This window comes from Lepus europaeus, chromosome 16 (genome assembly GCF_033115175.1).
Source record: "Lepus europaeus isolate LE1 chromosome 16, mLepTim1.pri, whole genome shotgun sequence".
Lineage (NCBI taxonomy): Eukaryota > Metazoa > Chordata > Mammalia > Lagomorpha > Leporidae > Lepus > Lepus europaeus.
In genome coordinates this window covers 40,687,764-40,709,505 of record NC_084842.1, presented here as the reverse complement: position 1 = coordinate 40,709,505, position 21,742 = coordinate 40,687,764, and the positions used below count along the sequence as shown (strand labels likewise).

General features: G+C 40.2%; 1 protein-coding gene across 3 annotated transcripts in view; it reads right to left on the bottom strand.

Moving 5' to 3' along the window:
- Window positions 1–21,742, bottom strand: part of SH3RF1 (SH3 domain containing ring finger 1) — a 199,986-nt gene that overhangs the window by 60,400 nt on the left and 117,844 nt on the right. For 2 of the 3 annotated variants that reach the window (XM_062213278.1, XM_062213279.1), the window contains exons 3-4: window positions 12,556–12,831; window positions 11,519–11,614 (exon numbers count right to left, since the gene is read on the bottom strand). In XM_062213278.1, coding sequence (XP_062069262.1) covers window positions 11,519–11,614; window positions 12,556–12,831 — 372 coding nt within the window. Of the gene's footprint in view, window positions 1–11,518; window positions 11,615–12,555; window positions 12,832–16,308; window positions 16,434–21,742 lie in introns of those variants that run through there. The other variant, XM_062213280.1, reaches the window with a different exon arrangement.

Here is a 21,742-nt window from a genome sequence, read left to right as displayed (position 1 = left end):
TTTCTGAAAATTAACATTCTATATGATAGAACTTGAAAAGTTTTCATAATTTTTTAATGAAAAGTCAAGATCTCCTATAAACTTTTTAAGCAAAGCTGAACAGTAACAGTGATTCTGCACAACCATTAAGAATGCTAATTATCACATGTGCTCTGAGCCTAGTGCAGCACAGAATTCTAAAGCCATAATGGACTGTGGGATAGAGATTGCAGCTCTCATACCAATTACTGGCTGTGTATCCCCTCAAAGAAGACATGTGTCTAAAAACAATGTGAAAAATAATTAATTTTGGTCTAGCCACTAAAGTGTTTATTACATCATTGTGAAAACTGACAGCTAACAGTACTAAAATTAGGTGGAGAAAGGCAACATCATGGGTATATCATCAATGTATAAGCAAAAAGAACTGAGGAACATTGTCATGATTATAGTGAAGAGATTTGGTATTATTCATTTTCTTTCCAAATTTTATGAAAAATTATTCTGTCCCAGAAATAAATGATTAAAACTATTCTTTATGTTAAGCTATGGCTTTCATGGTTGGGACAGCAGGGACGCGAACTGGTGCCCATATGGGATGCTGGCACTGCAGGCAGAGGTTCGGCCTATTATACCACAGCACTGGCCCCTAAAGAAAAGATTCTAAAATGTGTATGAGAGAGATGCCAGATTACTTTTAGAGCATCTCCAATTAGACTCACAGCTGACTTCTCATAAGAAACCCTACAGCCCAGATGAGAATGGCAAGATATATTTCAAATTGTAAGGAAAAAAAATGTCACCCCAGAACACTATACCCTGCAAAATTCTCATTTCTGAATGAAGGTTAAAAAAAGACCTTCCAAAACAAACAGAAATTGAAAGAATTTGTCACCACTTGTCCAGCGTTACAAAAGATGCTTAGGGATGTGCTACACACAGAAAAATAGAATCATGGTCATCACTATGTAAGAAGGTGAAGGCAGAAAATCTCCCAGTAAAAGTAGAAAGGAAATCCAAAGTAAACAGCAGGAATATTTATAGAAAAATGGCAGGGCCCAGTTGTTACTTCTCAATACTCATTTGAATGTAAATGGCCTCAACTCTCCAGTAAAAAGATACAGACTGGCTAAATGGATTAATAAACAAAACCCATCTATTTGCAGCCTACAAGAAATACATCAAATCAACAAAGATACCTGCAGAGTGAAAGTGAAAGGGTAGACAAAGATATTCCATACTAACAGAAACCAAAAAAGATCTGCTGTAGCCATCCTAATATCAGACAAAATAGACTTTAACACAAAAACTGTTAAAAGAGATAAAGAAGGGCACTATATAATGATTAAGGGATGAATTCAACAGGAAGATGTGTCTATAATAAACCTAAATGCACACTGGCATAGATAACGAGTTCTTTGAAAAGACCCTAGAGGCAGAGGCAATCAAAGCCAAAATTGACAAATGGGATTCATCAAATTGAGAAGGTTCTGCACTGCAAAAGAAACAATCAGCAAAGTGAAGAAAAAGGCAACTGACAGAATGGGAGAAATTACTTGCAAACTATGCAACTGATAAAGGATTAATATCCACAATCTATAAAGATATCAAGAAACTCCACAACAACAAAACAAACAACCCAGTTAAGAAATGGGCAAAAGACTTAAACAGGCATTTTTCAAAAAAGGACATCCAAATGGCCAACATACACATGAAAAAATGCTCAGCATCACTAGCTGTCAGGGAAATGCAAATGAAGGTCACAGTTAGGTTTCACCTCATCCCTATTAGAATGGCTTTCATACAGAAATCAACAAACAACAAATGCTAGTGAGGATGTGGAGAAAAGGGTACCCTAATCCACTGTTGGTGGGAATGTAAAATGATACAGCCACTGTACAAGACAGTATGGAGATACCTCAGAAATCTGAATATATACCTACCATATGACCCAGTCATCCCACTGGGAATTTACCCAAGGGAAATGAAATCATCATATGAAAGAATTATCTGTACTCCCATGTTTACTGCAGCTCAATTCACAAAATAGCTAAGACATCATCCCAAATGTTCATCAACCTAAGACTGGATAAAGAAATTAGGGGATATATACACGGTGGGATACTACACAGTGGTTAAACAAACAAACAAACAAAAGAAATCCTGTCATTTTTAATGAAATAGATGCAACTGGAAAACAGTATACATAGTGAAATAAGCCCATCCCCAAAAGGCAAATATATGTTCTCTCTGATCTGTGGTAACTAATAGAGTACCTAAAAGGTCATCTACAGAAGTGAAATTGACACTTGGAGATGTGATGACTTTGAACCTTGTCTCAACTGTTGGGGACAGTTTTTTTTTTCTTTCACACTATTTGTTGAACTCTTTACTTAATATATAGTTAATATTATGTGTATAAAGTTAACTGAAAATAGATCTTAGTAAAAAATAAGAATGGGAATAGGAGAGGGAAAAAGAAAGAAGGGTGGGAGTATTGGTGGGAGGGTGGGTAGGGTGTGAAGAATCACTGTGCTCCTAAATTTGTATTTATGAAATGCATTTAGTTTGTATATCTTAAATAAAAGGATCCTGGGAAAAAATTTTAAAAAACAAGATGTGGTTCTCAAGGAACACAGGAAAACAATAAATCATCTATATACACAACTGTACTCTTGCATGGGCCAACTCCATAAGAATTACTCAAACTGAGTATTGCTGAAGTTGAAAGCAAGGAGAGGGTTGTTTGCTGTTGTTTGGTTTCATAAAATTCTTGTTGCTGCATAGGAAAATCAGTAAGCAAAGGCTTTATGAGAAATATGATTATTTATTTGGACCTTGAAGAAAGGGTGAGCTATCTACAGATGTATAGACATCTCATATGAGCTATAAAGACAGCAATCCCCAGGTAATGCTTTACAGGAATGTAGACGGGAATACGGCAAGCTAAAGAATTTAGGAATTCTTTGGGAATTTGTGGATATTAGATACCACTTGATCACTATCCTAGTGAAAGCTATGCAGAAATCTGCATTTTTATGTTCTATGAAAAGACCCAGGGAACCTGGAAACTGTCCATTCATGCAGTGAGAACTCAACAAACATTAACTGAATTTCGGCTCCTTAAATGTTTTCCTGATGGAAAACAAAAAGAGATTCCTAAATTAGAAAGAGACTGCTGAGAAATCAGTGGAGCATAAACTGTCTTAAATAATGTTCCTTCCCAATTCTAAACGACTCCTCTGCAGGCTGGGTTTCTAGCTTTAAGTATTAACCAGTCAGTCATCCTGGAGCACAAGAGCCTACCTTAGCCTTTAGACCTTGGCAAGCCAGTGCTGATCTTGCTTTCTATCATGAGAGAAGAAGGAAAAGGTATGATTACTTGTATTGAGCTGACAGCATTCATGAGATATGAAGATTCACAACACAGTGCTAAAAAACGCTACTCAAAAACAGAGCCAATGACTCACTCAGATTTAAGGATGAAAGTATGGTGCTAAGCAACTGAGCAATAGTCCCTAATTTCTCAACATCTTTATATTTCACTTATAAAAATTAACTTACTTCAGAAATGAAGGAGGAATCTGGATGCTAAGCAATATTGTAATTCTCTCTTTCCACTTCTTAACAATTTTCCTAAATTTCTTTTATAAACATTGATGGCACTTTTTAAAGAAAAATAATTCACTCAAAAATATAAATGACAGACTATTTTCATACAATTCAGTCAAATCTATGATGATTAGATCAAAGGTTATTATTTTGCCCTTCTGCTACCATTATTCTCCAGAGGAAAGGCTTTAAGTTAAAAACTCAAGTTAATATTTCTCTTCTTAGCTCCTCCAAGGGTCACCTTGAAAACTTCAAACTACGTACCTACCTCTCTACTTCTTATTCTTCAGAACACAGATCACTGTTTCAAATTCCCTCGTTCCATGGAGAAGGAAGCTAGCACTCCCACCCTTAAAGCCACTTGGTGCTGGGCGAGTCCTGCACATTTTATTTTCAATTATTATGGCTGATAACACATTACATTCTACAACCAAACTCCTTCCTCCTATCCAGCTAAAGCTCTGTATCTTTTTAAAAAATTATTTAATTATATTTATTTGAAAGGGAGAGAGACACACACAGAGAAAGATCTTCCAACAACTGGCTGACTCCTCAAATGTCCATGGCAGCTGGTAGCCAGGAACTTCATCCAAGTCTCCCATGTGGGTAGAAGGGACTTAAGGCATCATTTGCTGGCTCCTAGGGTAAGCATTAACAAGAACCTAGATTGGAAGTAGAGGCGTGACTCAATCTCATGTCTTTTATTTTTTTTTTAAAGATTTATTTATATATGTCAGTTGAGAAAGAAAGAGAGAGAGAGAGAGAGAAAGAAAGATCTTCCACCTGCTCACTCTCCAAGTAGCTGCAATGACCAAGGCTGAGCCCGGCTGAAGACAGGAGCCAGGAGCTTCATCTGGATCTCCGACATGGGTAGCAGCGACCCAAGCACTTGGGACATCTTCCAATGCTCTCCCAGGCCATTAGCAAGAGCTGGATGGTAAGTGTACCAGCTGGGACATGAAGCGGCACCCATATGAGATGCTAGCGTTGCAGACAGCAGCTTAACCTGCTGTGCCACAACACCAGCCTAAATCCCATGTCTTAAGCACTTGTTTAACCCACTGTGCCATAATACCCGCCCCAATCTGTATCCTTTGGTCAACATTTCTCAACTCTGTCCCCTAAAGTGTTGGCTCTATTTTGGATATAGTCAGTACAGGTTATAGGATCTAATCCACAACTATGGGTACCAATATTTTAGTCTGAGAAAATTCTAAACAAGGCATAACCAGTTTAGAAGAAAGAAAACAGAGAGATAAAGGAAAGGGGGCTAGAAACAAAGAAGCTTCCTGATGTAACGTCAAGTTAAACCAATGATAAATAATGCCCAGGTAGGGAATGATGGGAGTGTATGTATCACATGAAAAATGTAAAAGCTGGCAAAATCCTCAGTCCATTTGGGGTTTTGAGTCAACTATAAAAGCTCTTAGGTGATTCATTCACTCAGTCAAGTGATATTCATTGAGAGTCCACTATGGGGACGCTGTGTGAAAGAACCTCCGGGTACTGAAGTATGCCAGAAAAGGACTGGTCCTTAGGAGTTCATATTCTGATAAGGAAGGGGAGGTGGTGGGAGAGTTGGTAACCATATTAATTAATTTGTTATTAAATTAATAATGTGTTATTAAAATAACTTTTAATAGTTACAGACAGAAAAAAGTGCTATGGGGGCAGGCATTTGGCCCAGCAGTTAAGATACTGCTCAAGATACCCACATCCCATGCTGGAGTGCCTGGTTTGAGTCCCAGCTTCTCCACTTCTGATCCTTTGCCTAATAATGAGCCTGGGAGGTAGCAGATGATGATAGATCAAGTACTTTGGCCCCTGTCACTGATGCAGGAAACAAGGATGAAGCTCCTGGCTCCTGGCTTCAGGCTGGCCCAGCCTTGGGGGCATTTGAGAAGTAAACCAGTAGATACAAGATCTCTCTCTGCCTGTTCATTTAAATAAATATTTTTAAGTGCTATGAAGGAATAATAATAATAATAGCAATAATAATCATATCCATCAGTTGCACAGCTCGTACTAGGTGATAGGCACTATTCTTAAGTATCACTGGAATTGATTCATCCAGGAAGAGGCTCTATTATTTTAAAAATGAAGAGACCAGGCCCCAGGCCACTCATAATTACTGCTCCAGTCAAGACTTGAATCCTGGCCATCTGATTCCAAAATCCAAGTTTTACCTCACTCTCACACCCTGATGTGTCTGAGGTAAAGCAAGTGAGGAGGAGGAATTACTTTAGATAAGGCAGTGAGAGCAAGTCTATCAGAGGAAGTGATATCCAAGCTGAGATCTAAAAAATGTAGTCCTTCTTCTGGCATTAGTTAGAGAGAAAAAAATAGTTGTCTATTGGGCTGCCCCTACTACAGGCCATCAGCACATGTGAATGATCATCTTAATATTATCTATGGTTTTTCCACTATTGAAAAACCTGGGATAGCAATATTTCAAACACATGGCCTGGGATCCAAGTAAATGGAAACAATACAAATTTATAAGCCTACAATACACAATAATAATTGAAAAACATTCAACATTCTCTAATCAGCACTTACATGATTCAAACTTTTTACTTGGCTAAGAATCATGCCATGCTTGTCCAAATGATTGCAAAACTTGAATGCGTCAGTGTCAAATTAATGAAGTTGTTATAATCTTCCATTCTACTTTGTAGAAAATTCATATTTTTGAACAAAGAGAGAATCAGGCTACTAATTTTTATTTATTTTCTTTAAATTTCAATCAGTTATTGGCAAGTATACCCTTTAATGCATGTTCTGGCACAATGTCGTCAAGAATTTTGCAGGTGGGGTATAGCAGGATGAGCTGCTGCAGTCCACATCTGAGTACTCTCTGGAGCCTTGGCTGCTTCGCTTATGATCCAGCTCCCTGCTAATGTAACCGGGAAGTCAGAAGATAGCCCAAGTGTGCGGGTCCCTACCACTCATGTGGGAAACCAGTATGGAGTTCCTGGCTCCTGGGTTCAGCCTGGCCCAGACCTATCTCTTATGGATCTTTGGAGGGAAAAACTGGTGGATAGAAGAGCTCTCTCTCGTGCACGCTCTCTCTCTCTTTCTTTCTCTTTCTCTCTCTCTCTCTCTTTCTGTTGTTCTTTCAAAGTAAGTAAATACATAAATCTAAAAAAAATTCCCTGGGCAGGGATGGGCTGGTGAACATTATGGTGCAGTATATTAAATCACCATGGGTTAAACTGCCACCTGGTGTACTCTCATCCCATACTGGAGTGCCTGGATATGCGTTCAGCCTCCAATTCCCATCCAACTCTGATGAGCAGTCTGGGAGGCAGTAGGTAATAGCTCAATTACTGACTTCCTGTCACCCACATGGGAGACCAAGAAGGAGTTCCAGGCTCCTGGCTTCAGACTGGCCCAGCCCCAGCTATTGCAGGCATTTGGGGAGTAAGCCAGCAGGAGGAAGATTGCTTTCTTTTTCTCCCTCTATGTTTCTCTGCCTTTCAAGTAAAATGAAAATAAATAAAAAAGAATTCCCCATGTTTTCCCACAAAACTCTCATCCCTCATTGCTTTCCAGCTTGTTCAAGTCAAGGAAGAAACTATCTAAGGAAGAATAAAATCCACGGCCTCTAAGGCTTGACTAGAGAGGGGTCTGCTGAGAAACTCTCCAGATGGGAAGAGTGAATGTGTTCAGAGCTAAAGAACTCTTATCTTAAGAGCTAGACAAGGACTCTTAGGGACAGACATCTGAGCTGTAGCAAACCAGATGTTCTCCTTCTTTATTCAATCCTTCAAGAACTTTGCTTTATTATTTTAAAAATCAAATTATTGGGGGCCAGTGTTGTGAAGCAGCAGGTTATAAGCCTCCACCTGTGAAGCTGGCTATCCATCTGGAAGCCATTTTGTGTTCTGGCTGCTCCACTTCTAATTCAGCTCTCTGCTAGTGCACTGGGAGAGCGGAAGAGGACAGCCCAAATACTTGAGGCTGTACCCACCCACGTGGGAGACCCCGATGAAGCTCCTGGCTCTCGGCTTCAGCCTGGCCCAACCCTGGCTGTTGCAGTCACCTGGGGAGTGAACTGGTGGGTAGAAGATCTTTCCCTTCTTCTTTTTCAGTAACTCTGCCTTTCAAATAGATAAATCTTTTTAAAAAGATTTTTAAAATTTTATTTGAAAGGTAGAGTTACATAGAAGGAGAGACAGAGAAAGAGATCTTCCATCCAGTGGTTCACTCCCCAAATGGCTGCAACGGCTGGAGCTGGGCTGGTTGGAAGCCAGGAGCCAAGAGCTTCCTCCAGGTCTCCCATGTAGGTGCAGGGGCCCAAGCACTTGGGTTATATTCCACTGCTTTCCCAGGTGCATCAGCAGGGAGCTGGATCAAAAGTGGAGCAGCCGGGAATCAAACCAGTGCCCATTTGGGATGCCAAGCTACAGGCAGCAACTTTAACCTGCTATGCTACAATGCTGTCTTCAATAAATTTCCTTTTAATTATTTTTTAATTTAGATTTTTTATTTGTTTGGAGAGAGAGACAGAAAGAGAAAGATCGATCTTCTATCTGCTGGTTCACTCTCCAAATGCCTGTTAATTGTCAAGGCTAGGCCAGGCCAAAGCCAGAGCCAGGAACTCCACCCAGGTATTCCGTGTGTGTAGCAGGGACCCTAGACTTGGGCCATTATCCACTACCTTCCCAGGTACATTAGCAGGAAACTGGATTGGAAGCTCAGAGTAGTCAACTCAGCTGGCACTCCATATGGGATACCTGTGTCCCAGACAGGGGCTTAATAACCTACTGCATCACAAGGCCTGCCCCTATGTTTTACTTTAATAAGGAAAGTTTTTACTTCAGTAAGAGACTTATTTTGCAAGCCACTATGCCACCATCACCATTCCCTGCCTCTGATGCAGCTGGAGATCACATTCTGCACTTACAAGTTGCTGGGGGAAAAGACAGAAGGGATCACTGAGAACAGGAAAGGAGGGCAAACTGTTCCAGCAGCATTTTCCCCCACCTCAGTCTCTCCACTTAGCCTTTGCCCACCTCTGATGCTCAGCTCCTTTCAATTCACCTTATGCTCCTAATTCCACAGCTCCACATTGTAACACTGGATACTGACAGTTTACTCCAGGTCCACAAGCCTATCCCTAGGCCCCTCCTCTTTAGCTGCTGCCACAGGAAGTTCCTCACACATTTATATTACCAAAATTGAACAGTAGAGGTCAAGGGGGGAAATTTCAGCTCCTGCTGACAGGCCTCTGGCCAACAAAGGTGTTCCTTTGGAAACTTAGAACTATGAGCTCATTTCCATCAATACACATGGTCCTGAGGCTCTTTTATTTGATCATTACTATAATCTGCATACCTGGAGTTATAGCCCAATTTCAGCTGCAAGTCACTATGTATAAGATGTAGTGGTGTCAGTCCTTTTGAGATGTATTATCTCTATCAATCTTCTCAAAACCTTTGAGAGATAATAGTTTTTGGCAACAATATGGGGGGGGGGGGGGAAGAAGCACTTAGTTAACACTAACAGACATAAATGCCTGTTTAAAATACATGAGAAAATTATTTATAAATGAATTTTTATAACAGTTTTGTTTTTGTATACTGAAGACTGGGCCCTTATGTGGGTCAAATATGAACATACTTATAGAGCAAGAGAAAGTCCATTATTCTGGAAAAAGACCCAGGTTTTGATTTCCACAGTTTGCTTCATTACGTTTGAGACTGCCTGGTAAGACAGCCTACACTACCAAGATAGTTGGATTTTCATCACTGCGTTTGAAATCTGCCCCATTTTGGTCCTGTAAGGGCTGAACCAGGTGTCACTAATTCCCAGCTGCTCTGCTCCCTACCCAGGAATTCAATCTAATGGCCTGACAGCAAAGAAATGCTCATAGGCTCCTAGCGATAGATGATTTGTTTACTGCCTCTCAACTAACAAAATTCTAGTTCAAATGAGGAAAACACTCATTTCAAAAAAATAAGAAGAATGAAAATACTTTAATTAGGGCATAAATTTATCTGATTGAAGACACAGTACAATAATCTGACTGACTCAAATGACTTAAGTGACTCCAGACTTAACCACAGGTAGATCTTTTACACCTATCCCTTCAATTCTACACCTGCATGATAACAAAAATAAAGCAATTCCTTTTCATGCATCACAAGCCAAGCATGTAATACTGATAATTCCTAACAAGTAGAGACAGGCTTTCATTACTAATCTTGTGCTTACTCATGCTCTTCAGTGTAACTATCCAAATACTTGGAAATGCTTCTAGTTTTCCATGACCCACAGTTAGAATATATAAATAAGGTAGAGGAAGGACTGTCTGAGAGTTAAGGAATTATTTTCTGTTTACTTTCAAAGACAGAAAAAAATATTTCAATAAATAGGAACATCTGAAGGGTATGGATAAAATTCAAGACTTGTACATGGTTTGAATTATGTTCCCATGGATGTACGGTAGTCAAATTGATTTTTTTTTCCTATGGAAATGCTGGCAGTCTCTCAGTCTATGGAGGAAATTGAATGCTGGCTACAATGACACAATTTGTCATTTTAGTTTTCAGAATTATGCCAAAACAAACGCCTCAGATAAAAAGATGGCAAAATACGTGATGCTTGCTTTTCTTTTTCACATGCTTAAAATCTATACTTTGATATTTTAAACAACACAATTACTTTCAATTCTCCAAACAATATGTGATTCTACATTTTGGCTTCTGGTCTTCCTGCCTAGATCTTCCTCCCTTCTACAAAATGTAGCTTTTCCACTTCTCTTGTTTCACCTCTACTGATACATGACATAGGTATCCACAAAGAGTTTATGTGTTCCCAGAAGTCTCTGTGACCTCAGCTAACCTTGTATGCTTGTGTTTCATTCTTTGAAAATGCCTTTAATTTTATTTTCAGCAAGAAATTCTTATTACTAAAGAACATTTAGTTTATATGACATAATGAAGGTCTACTATAAATTGAAACTTCTTGGTTAATTTTTAATTTGTGTTATTCACTGAAATAATACTACTGTATTACTTTATACATATTCTCTGAAATGACTTCACTGGGTGAGGTTTGACCATAGCTTTATGAGTAAAGGCAATTAGGGGCCAGTATCAAGGCATAGTAAGTTAAGCTACCATCTATGATGCTGGTATCCCATATAGATGTGGGTTCATGTCCCAGCTGCTCCACTTCTGATCCAGCTCCCTGCTAATGTACCTGGGAAAGCAGCAGAGGATGGCCCAAGTGATTGGGCCTTTGCACCCGTGTAGGCCACAGACCTGGAAGAAGCTCCTGACTTCTATCTTCAATTCATCCCAGCCCTAGCCATCATGGACATTCGGGCAGTGAACCAGTAGATGGAAGACCTCTCTGTCTTTCTCTGTCTCTCCTTCTTTCTTTCTAACCCTGCTTTTCAAATGAATAAATGTATCTTTTTTCTTTTTTTTAAAGGTAATTAAAAGAGGGCAGGTGGCTAGGTAGTTGCTGGGATGGAATGGAAGGAGACTCATTCATTTATTTTGTGTTTTTTGAAGCCTGTTCTGCAAAGCACTTTGGTAGCCCCAATGATGTGACAGATAAGAAACTAGTAAACAAATAAAAAAATACACTAATCTCCCACCTTAGGCATTTAATCAACTAATCCCAAGATACAGAATGCAGGAAATAGTATAGGTGACTGACAGTAAGTACACAATAACACTGAATAAGATATAGGAATGCTTTTTAGCAGGAGACAAAGTAAAGAGTTTCAAAGATTTCAGTCTTCAGTAATTGCAGGAAAAGACGAGGAATTCTTCCCAACATCCAATGATCTCGAACAGGACGTTCCTCACGGTTTATGTTGTGGAGACTTCTTAACACTCGGATCGCCTAACTAAGATTTATTTACTAATCTGAATTCTAACATGATCCAAGTTTCTCTACATTAGCTTACCTCAACATATGAAATTGGAAATATTCCTATTTTGTCGGCCAGCATTCCTTCAGCCCAGTTTTCATCCACTCTGCGGATCACTGTCAGAACATCGTCCTGAAGAAATAACAAATCGTTAGTCTACCCGATCTCATTAAGCTTATGATATAATTTTCTTTTGCAATACAAGGACTCAGGTATTGTAAGAATATGAATAAAAATGTAGTGACATAACTCTAGCACATGAATTCAACATTCTCATCAATAAATGGTAACTATCAGTCAACCTGGTATCCTTTCAGAGAGTTGTTACTTATTTTGTTTAGACTCACAATTTGCAACCTCAAATTATAACTACCCCAGCCTCTTAAATTTGTTTTAGATTGAATCTCAGATACTTCTCACTTTTCTCAATAACATACCCATTCAAATGCATATCTTACTGCCTTTCTTTACAAGAACACAATATTCTCATTAAAAATTCTAAACCATTTTATCAATTCAGTAAATATATTCCTGTGTTTTTAATCAGGGAGATTTACATGTAAAATAAGGAAGCAAAGATGTTTTGTTTTGCTTTGTTTTTTTATCTGACAGGCACAGAGATAGAGCTCCCATCCGCTGGTTCAACAGACTAGGACTGGCCTGGGGCCAAAGCGGGAAGCTGGGAGCTCATTAGCAATAAGCTGGAGCCAGGAGTCCAGAGGGAATTGAAAGGAGGTACTCAGGTGCTCTGATGAGGGACATAGGCATTTCAACCACTAGGCTAAATGAGCCCCTAATGTTTTGTTATTCATAATTCAGTACTTTAAAAATCCCTGGGTGGCATACACTCCCTTTAAAGTGGCTTCAAAATAAATTTAGGTTCTAAACAGAAACATCAACCAAAATTGTCTTTCATGCAAGAAGTCTATGCGCAAAATTACTTTCAACTTAAAGATTGGTTCTAGGTATTTTTAGAAGCACAGTGAGATAGTTCACACACAATTTGCCATATGCCTAGTATCCAGGTACAGAGGAAAAGCTGCAAAACAAAACCAAACTCATTCTAACTTTACCTTGGCAAATGGAAGGCAATCTTTGTCTGCTTCCTTGTCTTTCACTTCAAAGTCATAAAGTGCTTTGCACTGAGGTGGGGGCTGAGGTAATGGTTTAATAATCTGCACAAAGTTGGTGGGGAAAAAGCCATGGACCCCATTGACTTCCCCATGGTACCAATTTTCATCCACTTGTCTTCGCAAAATGATGATGTCTCCTTTGCTGAATTTAAGGTCTCCAGGCTCTTTTCCTTCGTAGTTGTATAATGCTTTGGCACATGGTAACTGAGGTATACCCTTAAAGAAAAAGACAAATTTTAATGAAAGGATGTTTCAAAATTCTTTGAAAATACAACTGTACTATCATTGTTTCTAAGTCAAATTCAACTCTGCACTTGCCTCTGAAGAAAATCCTATGTTAAAAAAAACATGATATATGCTACCAATAAACAGCAAATACATAATAAATGTCCAGAATGACATTTATAGAGTAGGAAGTACATGTCCCAGCCACAATTTAGCCTTCTATACCTAAAGTTAATTTTGGAGGAATTTCGCCTTATTTGTTCAGTTATTACAACATGAAAATATGACTGCTGAGTGATTTCCTGGATCAAAATTCAAAAACTAAGAGAAAACAAATATCTTGAATTAACTGCTTCATTCATCAGGATAAGTAAGCATTATAAGTAAAAAATTTAAACAGAAGCACAATTCATTAAGTTATTAATTGCTCTTAAGCTTGATTTATAAAAATCAGAGTTTTGCTTTTGGATAAATCTCCTTATACTGCTTTTAGTGTGGCAGGTTCTTATTCTTTCATAAACTTATGAAGCAGTCTCTGAAAGTCCACTCTGGGCCAGAATCTAGTGTACACCAGTGAGTAAGGTGGTCACACTGCCTGCCCCCTCAGGGTTTATAATCTGTAAATGTGTAGATAGTCAATCTTTTACAGTTTAAGATCAACTTCGCCCTTTTCTGGTTAGAGAAGCACTGTTAGGCTGATAAGCTAAGAGGTGAAGTTTTAAATGTGATTGCATTATTATGGTTTTAAATGACAAGTTTAAAATTATGTGCACCCCAAGGCAATTTAATCATCACACAGATTAAATATGATACTTCCCAGTGGCATTGGAGGTGCCATTGTTGAGCATTAGCTGTCACTTTAAGATCTCTGGCCTCTCTGGGGCACTGCTGCCTATCACTGAATCACAGGATAAATGGAAATCAAACATGTCTAGAATAACTCACTGGATGAGCTTACAGGGACCCTGCCTTTTGTGTCCTAATTCATCCAACCAGAAAACATTTATAAAATTTTTATTTTTTACTAGTCGACATGCTGGTGCTGAGGAGTTAAGGAGTTCTTTTCCTTAAAGGGTGAGATGCTAGAATAATTATAGTACAGTGTAGTAAATGCAATGATAGAGATACACACTCTGATGACATTTCCAGGGGTTGGTGGGTGAGAAAATGAAATGCTTCCTCAAGTCTTAAAGAATACACAGGACTTAGCCAGGCAGTGGAGTGGAGGAATGAGAAGCAAAGAGCACATTCCAGGCACAGGGGCGATGCCAGCAAAAGCATGGAGGCGCGATGTAGCACGTTGAAGACTGAGGCCTGTGAGGAATCTGATGTCCCTAGGGAGGAATTTTGGAACATAATGTGTAGGAGAGGAAGGAAGAAACTAGTTTGTGGAAGGTACTGAGTGTAGATTGCCATACTCTTCAGGCAATGATAGGTCACCCTTAGGTTTGAAGCATTGATGGACATGGTAAAATCATATGCCAGATAGATTAGGCTGGTAGTAGTATGGAAAATAGACATGAAGTGGGAAGGCAAGCAATCATGTAATAAGCACAGGCCTAAACCAGTTGATTTTTTTTTTGTTTATTTGATAAGCAGAGTTAGACAGTGAGAGAGAGACAGAGAGAAAGGTCCTCCCTCCGCTGGTTCACCCTCCAAATGGCCGCCATGGCCCGCGCGCTGTGCCGATCTGAAGCCAGGAGCCAGGTGCTTCCTCGTGGTGTCCCATGGGGTGCAGGGGCCCAAGCACTTGGGCCATCCTCCACTGCCCTCCCGGGCCACAGCAGAGAGCTGGACTGGAGGAGGAGCAACCGGGACTAGAATCTGGCGCCCATATGGGATGCCAGCGCTGCAGGCGGAAGATCAACCAAGTGAGCCACGGTGCTGGCCCCCAGTTGATTTTTTTAGAAGTTTAATCTTGGGGCTGGTGCTGTGGCATGGCAGGTAAAGCCGCCACCTGCTGTGCTGGCATCCCATATGGGTGCGGGTTCAAGTCCTGGTTGCACCACTTCCAATCCAGCTTTCTGTTATGGCCTGGGAAAGCAGAAGATGGCTCAAGTCCTTAGGCCCCTGCACTTGCGTGGGAGACCCAGAAGAAGCTCCTGTCTCCTAGCTTCAGATTGGCACGGCTCCAGCCATTACGGCCAATTGGGGAATGACCCAGCGGATGGAAGACCTTTCTCTCTCTCTGTCTCTGTCTTTGTCTCTCTGTCTCTCTCGCTGCCTTTCTGTAACTCTGCCTTTCACTAATAAATCTTTTTTTTTATTTTTATTTTTATTTTTATTTTTATTTTTTTTTTGACAGGCAGAGTGGACAGTGAGAGAGAGACAGAGAGAAAGGTCTTCCTTTTGCCGTTGGTTCACCCTCCAATGGCCGCCGCACCGCGCTGATCCGATGGCAGGAGCCAGGTGCTTCTCCTGGTCTCCCATGGGGTGCAGGGCCCAAGCACTTGGGCCATCCTCCACTGCACTCCCTGGCCACAGCAGAGAGCTGGCCTGGAAGAGGGGCAACCGGGACAGGATCGGTGCCCCAACCGGGACTAGAACCCGGTGTGCCGGCGCCGCAAGGCGGAGGATTAGCCTGTTGAGCCACGGCGCCGGCCTAATAAATCTTTTTTTAAAAAATTTAATCTTTCCAATAAAGTAAACCAACTGTAACACTATTCTTATCATTGCTTCCTCTTCCTCTTACAAAAGTGGATCAAAGTTTTATACTCTTAACGAAACAGAACTTCATATACAGTTTCAACAATTAGTTTGGCTTCTGGTCAGAGATTTATAATCTTGCCTACCCATAAGCCAAGCTTTTTTGTTAAATATTTGTGTTTGGCTTAAGAGAATGGTAATTCGTGCTCTCTAAATGCTATCGGCAATCATCTTTTCTTGGCTTCAGCCATGTGATGCTGTGGTTGGCTAATTAAAGCTGCTCTGAGAGGCAATACACCCAGGAGGACGGCAGTTGAGCCTTCCAGTACTGACACCCTCATGTGTGTTAGTACTAAGATCTAGCTTCCAGAAGCATGACTCCTCTTGTTCAGCTTTGACTTAATCTTCTAGGCAATTCTGTTGTCCTTAGGGTTCCCCAGAAAGGAAATGTGCATCAGGAAATCTGGTCCTTCATGATCCCGTGAACTTCAGTCTTATTCCATTTAAAGTCCAATTTCCTAGAAGTAAGAATTCTAACTTTTGCCTGTCCTCTCAGATGCTCCACTAGACTCTCTACTATGTATTTCTGGAAGCTTGGTTATCGTAGCTTAACAAAATTTCCCAAGATAGGTTTGAGAAATAATAGTGAATAAGACAGCCATAAATTCGACTGCAGGGAGAGAAAGAGAAAGAAAGAGCTGAGAAACTAACTCTTGGAATGTAGCCAAAGAGACTCTGATGGGGCAGCACCTAGAGACCTGGGTAGAAGTATAGCCTCCACAGCCAGACTGCTGGGATTTGAATCCCAGCTCAGCCACTTACCAGCTGCATGATCTTGGACAGACTAACCGCTCTGCGTTTTCATTTCTTCATCAGAGTTGTTTTGTGAGTATTTAGTAAATTCATGTATGTAAGCCACCTCAAATGGCCCAGCAGGCAGTACACGGGTGAACTATCATCATCACTCTTGCCCAGCGTGAGAAAACTATTCACCAGTGACATGGGGCACCTGACAATCTGTTCGTCTCCATGCAGCTGGATGTTTTTCCTTTTGGCTGCAGTCACATGGCAATTACATTTTTAATATATAGTCACTGTATAACAATGCAAAGAATGTTCCTCCTAGGAAGTGTTCAGGATTTCAAAATGTGCATTTCTGAAGCACATATTTGTTTGGTGAGTAGAATCCATTTATCCTCTGGTTGAACAGAAGAAATTACAAATTCACTGACATGCACCGTTTAATAGGGGATGGCATTTTAGATGTGGCTGTACTTCATCTTGACAGGGCTAATGTAAGGCATTGGAAGCCTGCGTGAATTAATTGAAAATCCTATTACAAACTGAGTGACAAATAACTCTATTCACTATTATGGCCTGTTCTCCCAATTTTTCCCCACCTCAATTAGCTCTGTTGCTCTGTTTGGCCCACTCTGTCCAAATCCATGCCAGCCAAATTTGTGCACCAAGATACAAATTTAGCACTCTTAGAAACCATTCTGAAGTGCTCCTTGAAGAGATTTGTAAAATTCTAAATAACCACAGTATGGTTCTTTTGTGATGTCCTGATGGAGGGACGAAAGGTAGGGTTTTTTTTGTTTTGTTTTGTTTTTAAGATTTATTTGAAAAGCAGAGTAAGAGAACGAAAGATAGACAGACAGATAGATAGACAGACAGACAGACAGATGGATAAAGAGATCTTCCATTCACTAGTTTACTCCCGAAATGGTCCCAATAGCCAGGTCTGGACCAGGACAAAGCCAGGAGCCAGGAACTCCTTCCTTGTCTCCCATGTGGGTGGAGAGGGCCCAAGCACTTGGGCCATCTTCAGCTGCTTTCCCAGGCACATTATCAGGAAGCTGGATCAGAAGCAGTGTAGATGGGACTTGGACCAGCACTGTGATGTGGGATGTTGGCAAGAAAGACGGAGGCTTAACTTGCTGCACCACAACATCAGTCCCAGGAATTTATTTCTTTACAGATCACTTCCACACATCAGTGGCCATAGACTTAGTAACTTTTCCATGAAGCAAATATATTAAGTGCTTCTAAATCATCAAGTACTTGTAACAGAACAAATGGTAAGAAGAAAACTGATTATAGTAACTGTATATAATAATCACAGTACATTATGATTAGCCCTGGGTTACATCCCTAATCTGACAACCAACAATTTATTCATTCACACTGACTTGCTAAACCTTGACAGCTAAAGTTTTCTCAGTAATCAATAACCACAGAGAAAGAATCAGAAAGCTTATGGCAATCTAACCCATAAGCAGACATTTGTACATCTGGTTATTTTTCTTTTTCAATTAAATTCTAAGAAGTTAAAAAGTCAGTTGGTGTTAAGTGTCTCAAAAGAAGGTTTCCTGCATTAAATAAAATGAATTCTACTCTGATTTCAAACCAAGCAAAGTTCAGTGATCTTTAAAAAGAGTTATTCCCACACAGACTGCAGATGATTAAGGATAAATGGTTAGACGACTTGGAAGCACCATAAAAGAACACATTTTCCTTTGGCAACATCTGAAGAATAAAGCCAAAACAATTGGTCTGATAGCCTGGGACTGCTGTTGTGGGTAAAATATGTCCGGAACCCACAGAGGCATTGCCTTCTCATTCATCTCCTTAGAAAGGTCGGAGAGCCATGTCATCACCCCAGCCCTCTGCCCTCTGTGCCTTCCGCAGGCTTTCCGAACTGCTGCCTTCCTTCGGCATCCTCTCATCGGGCCAAGGCCCCAGAGGAGCTTACATTTCACTTGGAGACTTTCACTTGGCTACACATGAAAGGGAGGCTTAAAAGGAGAAAAAGCCAGAGAGAAACGGACTCTGCAGTCTAACCTTGGGCTTGTGGCTATCACTCATGCTGCCAGCTTCATCAGAAAGCTTGGCAATTCAGACAGCCAAGTATTATAACAATTCTGTATCTAAAACTCATCTCAATAAACAGTGAATTGTTCTGCTCCCTTTAAAAAACTATGTATAACAGTGGACCAACTTTACTTTTCAAATCATTTTTGCTTCTAAATTATACATACAAGATGTCCTATAAGACATTAAAATCCTTATGTAATCTACACACAAATACTTCTGATTAAATGCTTTACATTTAATTCACATTTCTGTGCCATCAAGTGTATCCCAATATATCTGCCAAAATGCTACTTGATGATCTAGTTGTGATTCTTACAGGTAAATAAAACACTCACTGCCAATTTATTTTATAGGCTCTAAATGCCAATGCTCAGATATACATGCAAGACAGCCTCTCTAAATTCAAATTCCTTCAAGCATTTCTTACTGCTCCATAAAGCAAGGAAGATTCAATGACCTACTAAAACGAAGATCTAGGAGACACTTCTGTAGCGGGAACAGCTATAAAATGTGTATAACTTAATAATTTAGTCATATCTAAATAGGTACAAACTCTGGCTGATTCCAATTTGACTTTCAAAAACTTTCCACAAAGAACTGAGACACAAAGCAATTATGGTAATGGAAAGTACCAATACACAGAATAACAAGTAGCAAAATGGACTGAGGAAAGACTTTTCTTTAAAAAGTCCTTTGTACAACAAAATGCATGTTGACTTTTTCCTACAAAGTAAAATATCTATCAAGATATAATAAAAGTATTTCATGAAACAACCGATGCAGTAATAGCTAATAAGTATTGTTCTCAAGATGTCTAGGTGAGGCAATCACTCAAATAGGATTTGGCTATCGCTTGAAATGTTTCAACTTAAATGTGACAAATATCCAAGATAAATAATTATTTTTCCAAAGCAATATCAGACAGACTGAGAATCTCATATTCTTACCAAAGACCATCTTTTATTTGTTCTTTATATTAACATTTATTTGTGGAGATCACTGTGTTGGGTAATTATTATCTGATCATTTTCTTCATTTCAGCTTCCATCTCCCACCAACTCCAAATCTGTCTTGTAAAATACTCTTCTCATGCTAACTTCAATCAAATTTACCATCACTTAGATGTCAGTAGTTACAAATAGAAATTGAGAGAGAACTATGTTTCCCCATTTCCATTTACTCCTTTTTGACATTCTTCTACTATCCCATTGTCTCCTTTTCTTGCACACTCAGTTTCATTGATTTTCTCCTGGAATAGACTCTCTCTATCCAACCAACCTCCCTCTACTCCAGACCTGGTTCCACTTCCACCCTGGCTCAGGACTGTGAGCTGCTTCTTCAGGGCTACAATGCACACACCTCCTCAGCTTGAACTCCCTTACCCAGAAACGGGGCTGCACACTCGGTGTTGCTTACATGTGTTATACTCTCCATTCTCCCCACACCGCTCCTGCAACCCAATCCACCAGCCCTCATGCAGAATCTAACCCAACTCTTAAATAGCAAGCAGCCAATTTAGAGTTCTCAGTCTTGCTATTTTTGCAGTATTGATGGTTAGGGAAGGAGGAGAGAGAAGTCTGGTTGAAGGGAGAGGAGACAATGTAGTAGTTTTCTTACTCATTTCCTTGAGCTATACTCTCACCACTACTTAATAATTTACATAACAAAGTTAGTTGAGGTTAAAGAGTAAGTTCAAACATTCAGAGAAAATGAAGAGCAGAGTTTTCCAAACCTCAAAATGAAAAAAAGGATATGAGGCTCTTTGTTACATGTTTTTCCCAGGAACTACAACATAGAGAACAAACCCAAAAGATCATGTAGGGGGCAGATCATGAGGCTGCCCTACCTTCCTCTTTCTACTATGCCAGGAGTGCCTGAGGGGGTACCCTGGAACAGTCTGAAGGTCAGTGTTGTAGGGCAAGAAAATAACTTATTATTTACGGGAAAGGAAAAAAAGACAGGAACCGGACGTTTAGAAAAAGAATTCACAAAATACAACCATAGTAGCAAGGTAAGTCCTGAAGCACAGTCTTGATCACATCATCTATATTTTATAATCTGGAGATTGCTCCTGATTATGCCTTAAATCAAATTAATGTTCTAAATCACGTGTTTTATGGCTCTCCATTTGGACTGACCGTTCCAGCCCACATTTTCCACTCTCAGCAAGCAAACCAGTCTGTAATCATCACCTCCAACTTCAAATAAACCATTCCTCCTCCACCGAAATTCATGAAGAACAGCGCATCCTCCGCCACCTCCCACCTGAAGAGTCCCTAGCACATGTACACACCTGCAATTGGTAATTATGTGGCATTGCTTTCCCTTGCATTTTTATGTCTGCTCAGATGACTTCTTCTGCTCTTTGGGATCAGGTGTAGGTAAGGAGAAGATCAAAGATCTGATTTTTGTGTAGGTTCATGGATGCTTTCCAGAATTTAACTGCCACTGCCCTTCAGGATCCAGCTCAGGCAGGGCATCCTTGGGGCAGAGTCTGCTAACCCATTCTTTTGCAGACACAGAACGGCTTACATAAACTGTTTTCATGGCCTCTGTCTCACTCAATCTACAACCCATTCCCCCCTGCTAGACTGTAACTTCCTGGACATCTAAGACCATGAGATATTCATCTTTTTTTTTTTTTTTACGATTTCTTCATTAATTTGACAGAGTTTCAGAGAGAGAGGGAAGACAGAGACAAAAGAGAGACAGAGGAAGAGATCTTCCATCCACTGGTTCACTTCCCAAATGGCCCAAATGGATGGGGCTGATCTGGGCCAAACCCAGAAGTGGGAAACTCCAGCAGTCTCCCCCAGGGGTGGCGGTGGCAGGGGCCCAGGTACTTGGGCCATCATCTAGAGCTGGCTCACAAGTGGTGCAGTCGGGACTGCAACCAGTACCTCATGAGAGACTACCTCAGAGTCCCTGAACACACTTTTGTGGGATTAGTGCTAATGTGTAAATAAGTACACAGAAAAATACCATATCCAAAGGAAAAGCAACTAAAAAGACAACTCTTTGGAGAGTCAGGTTCACCAGTATGCAGTCACACTACTATGTGTCTCTGGATACTCATGAATGGTAGACTGCTAATCTATCTTTCTGAAATTGTCCTTAAAGCCTCCTGTGAACACTGTATGGGGTGACAACTGATTCTGTGACATGGGAGAGGAAGGGATTCTGATGGAGGAATTTGCTGGGAAACCTGGGCGAGTCCTATTAACTGCCATCCACCCCAGTGTGCTCTGGACATGTAACTAAAAACATATACATTCTGAAAAAGGGAAGGGGTGTTTTTACTAAGCAAACTGCTGGTATTTGAAAAATGTGAAACGAATTATGTAACAAACCACAGCAAACAAATATTTTCCTTACAAAC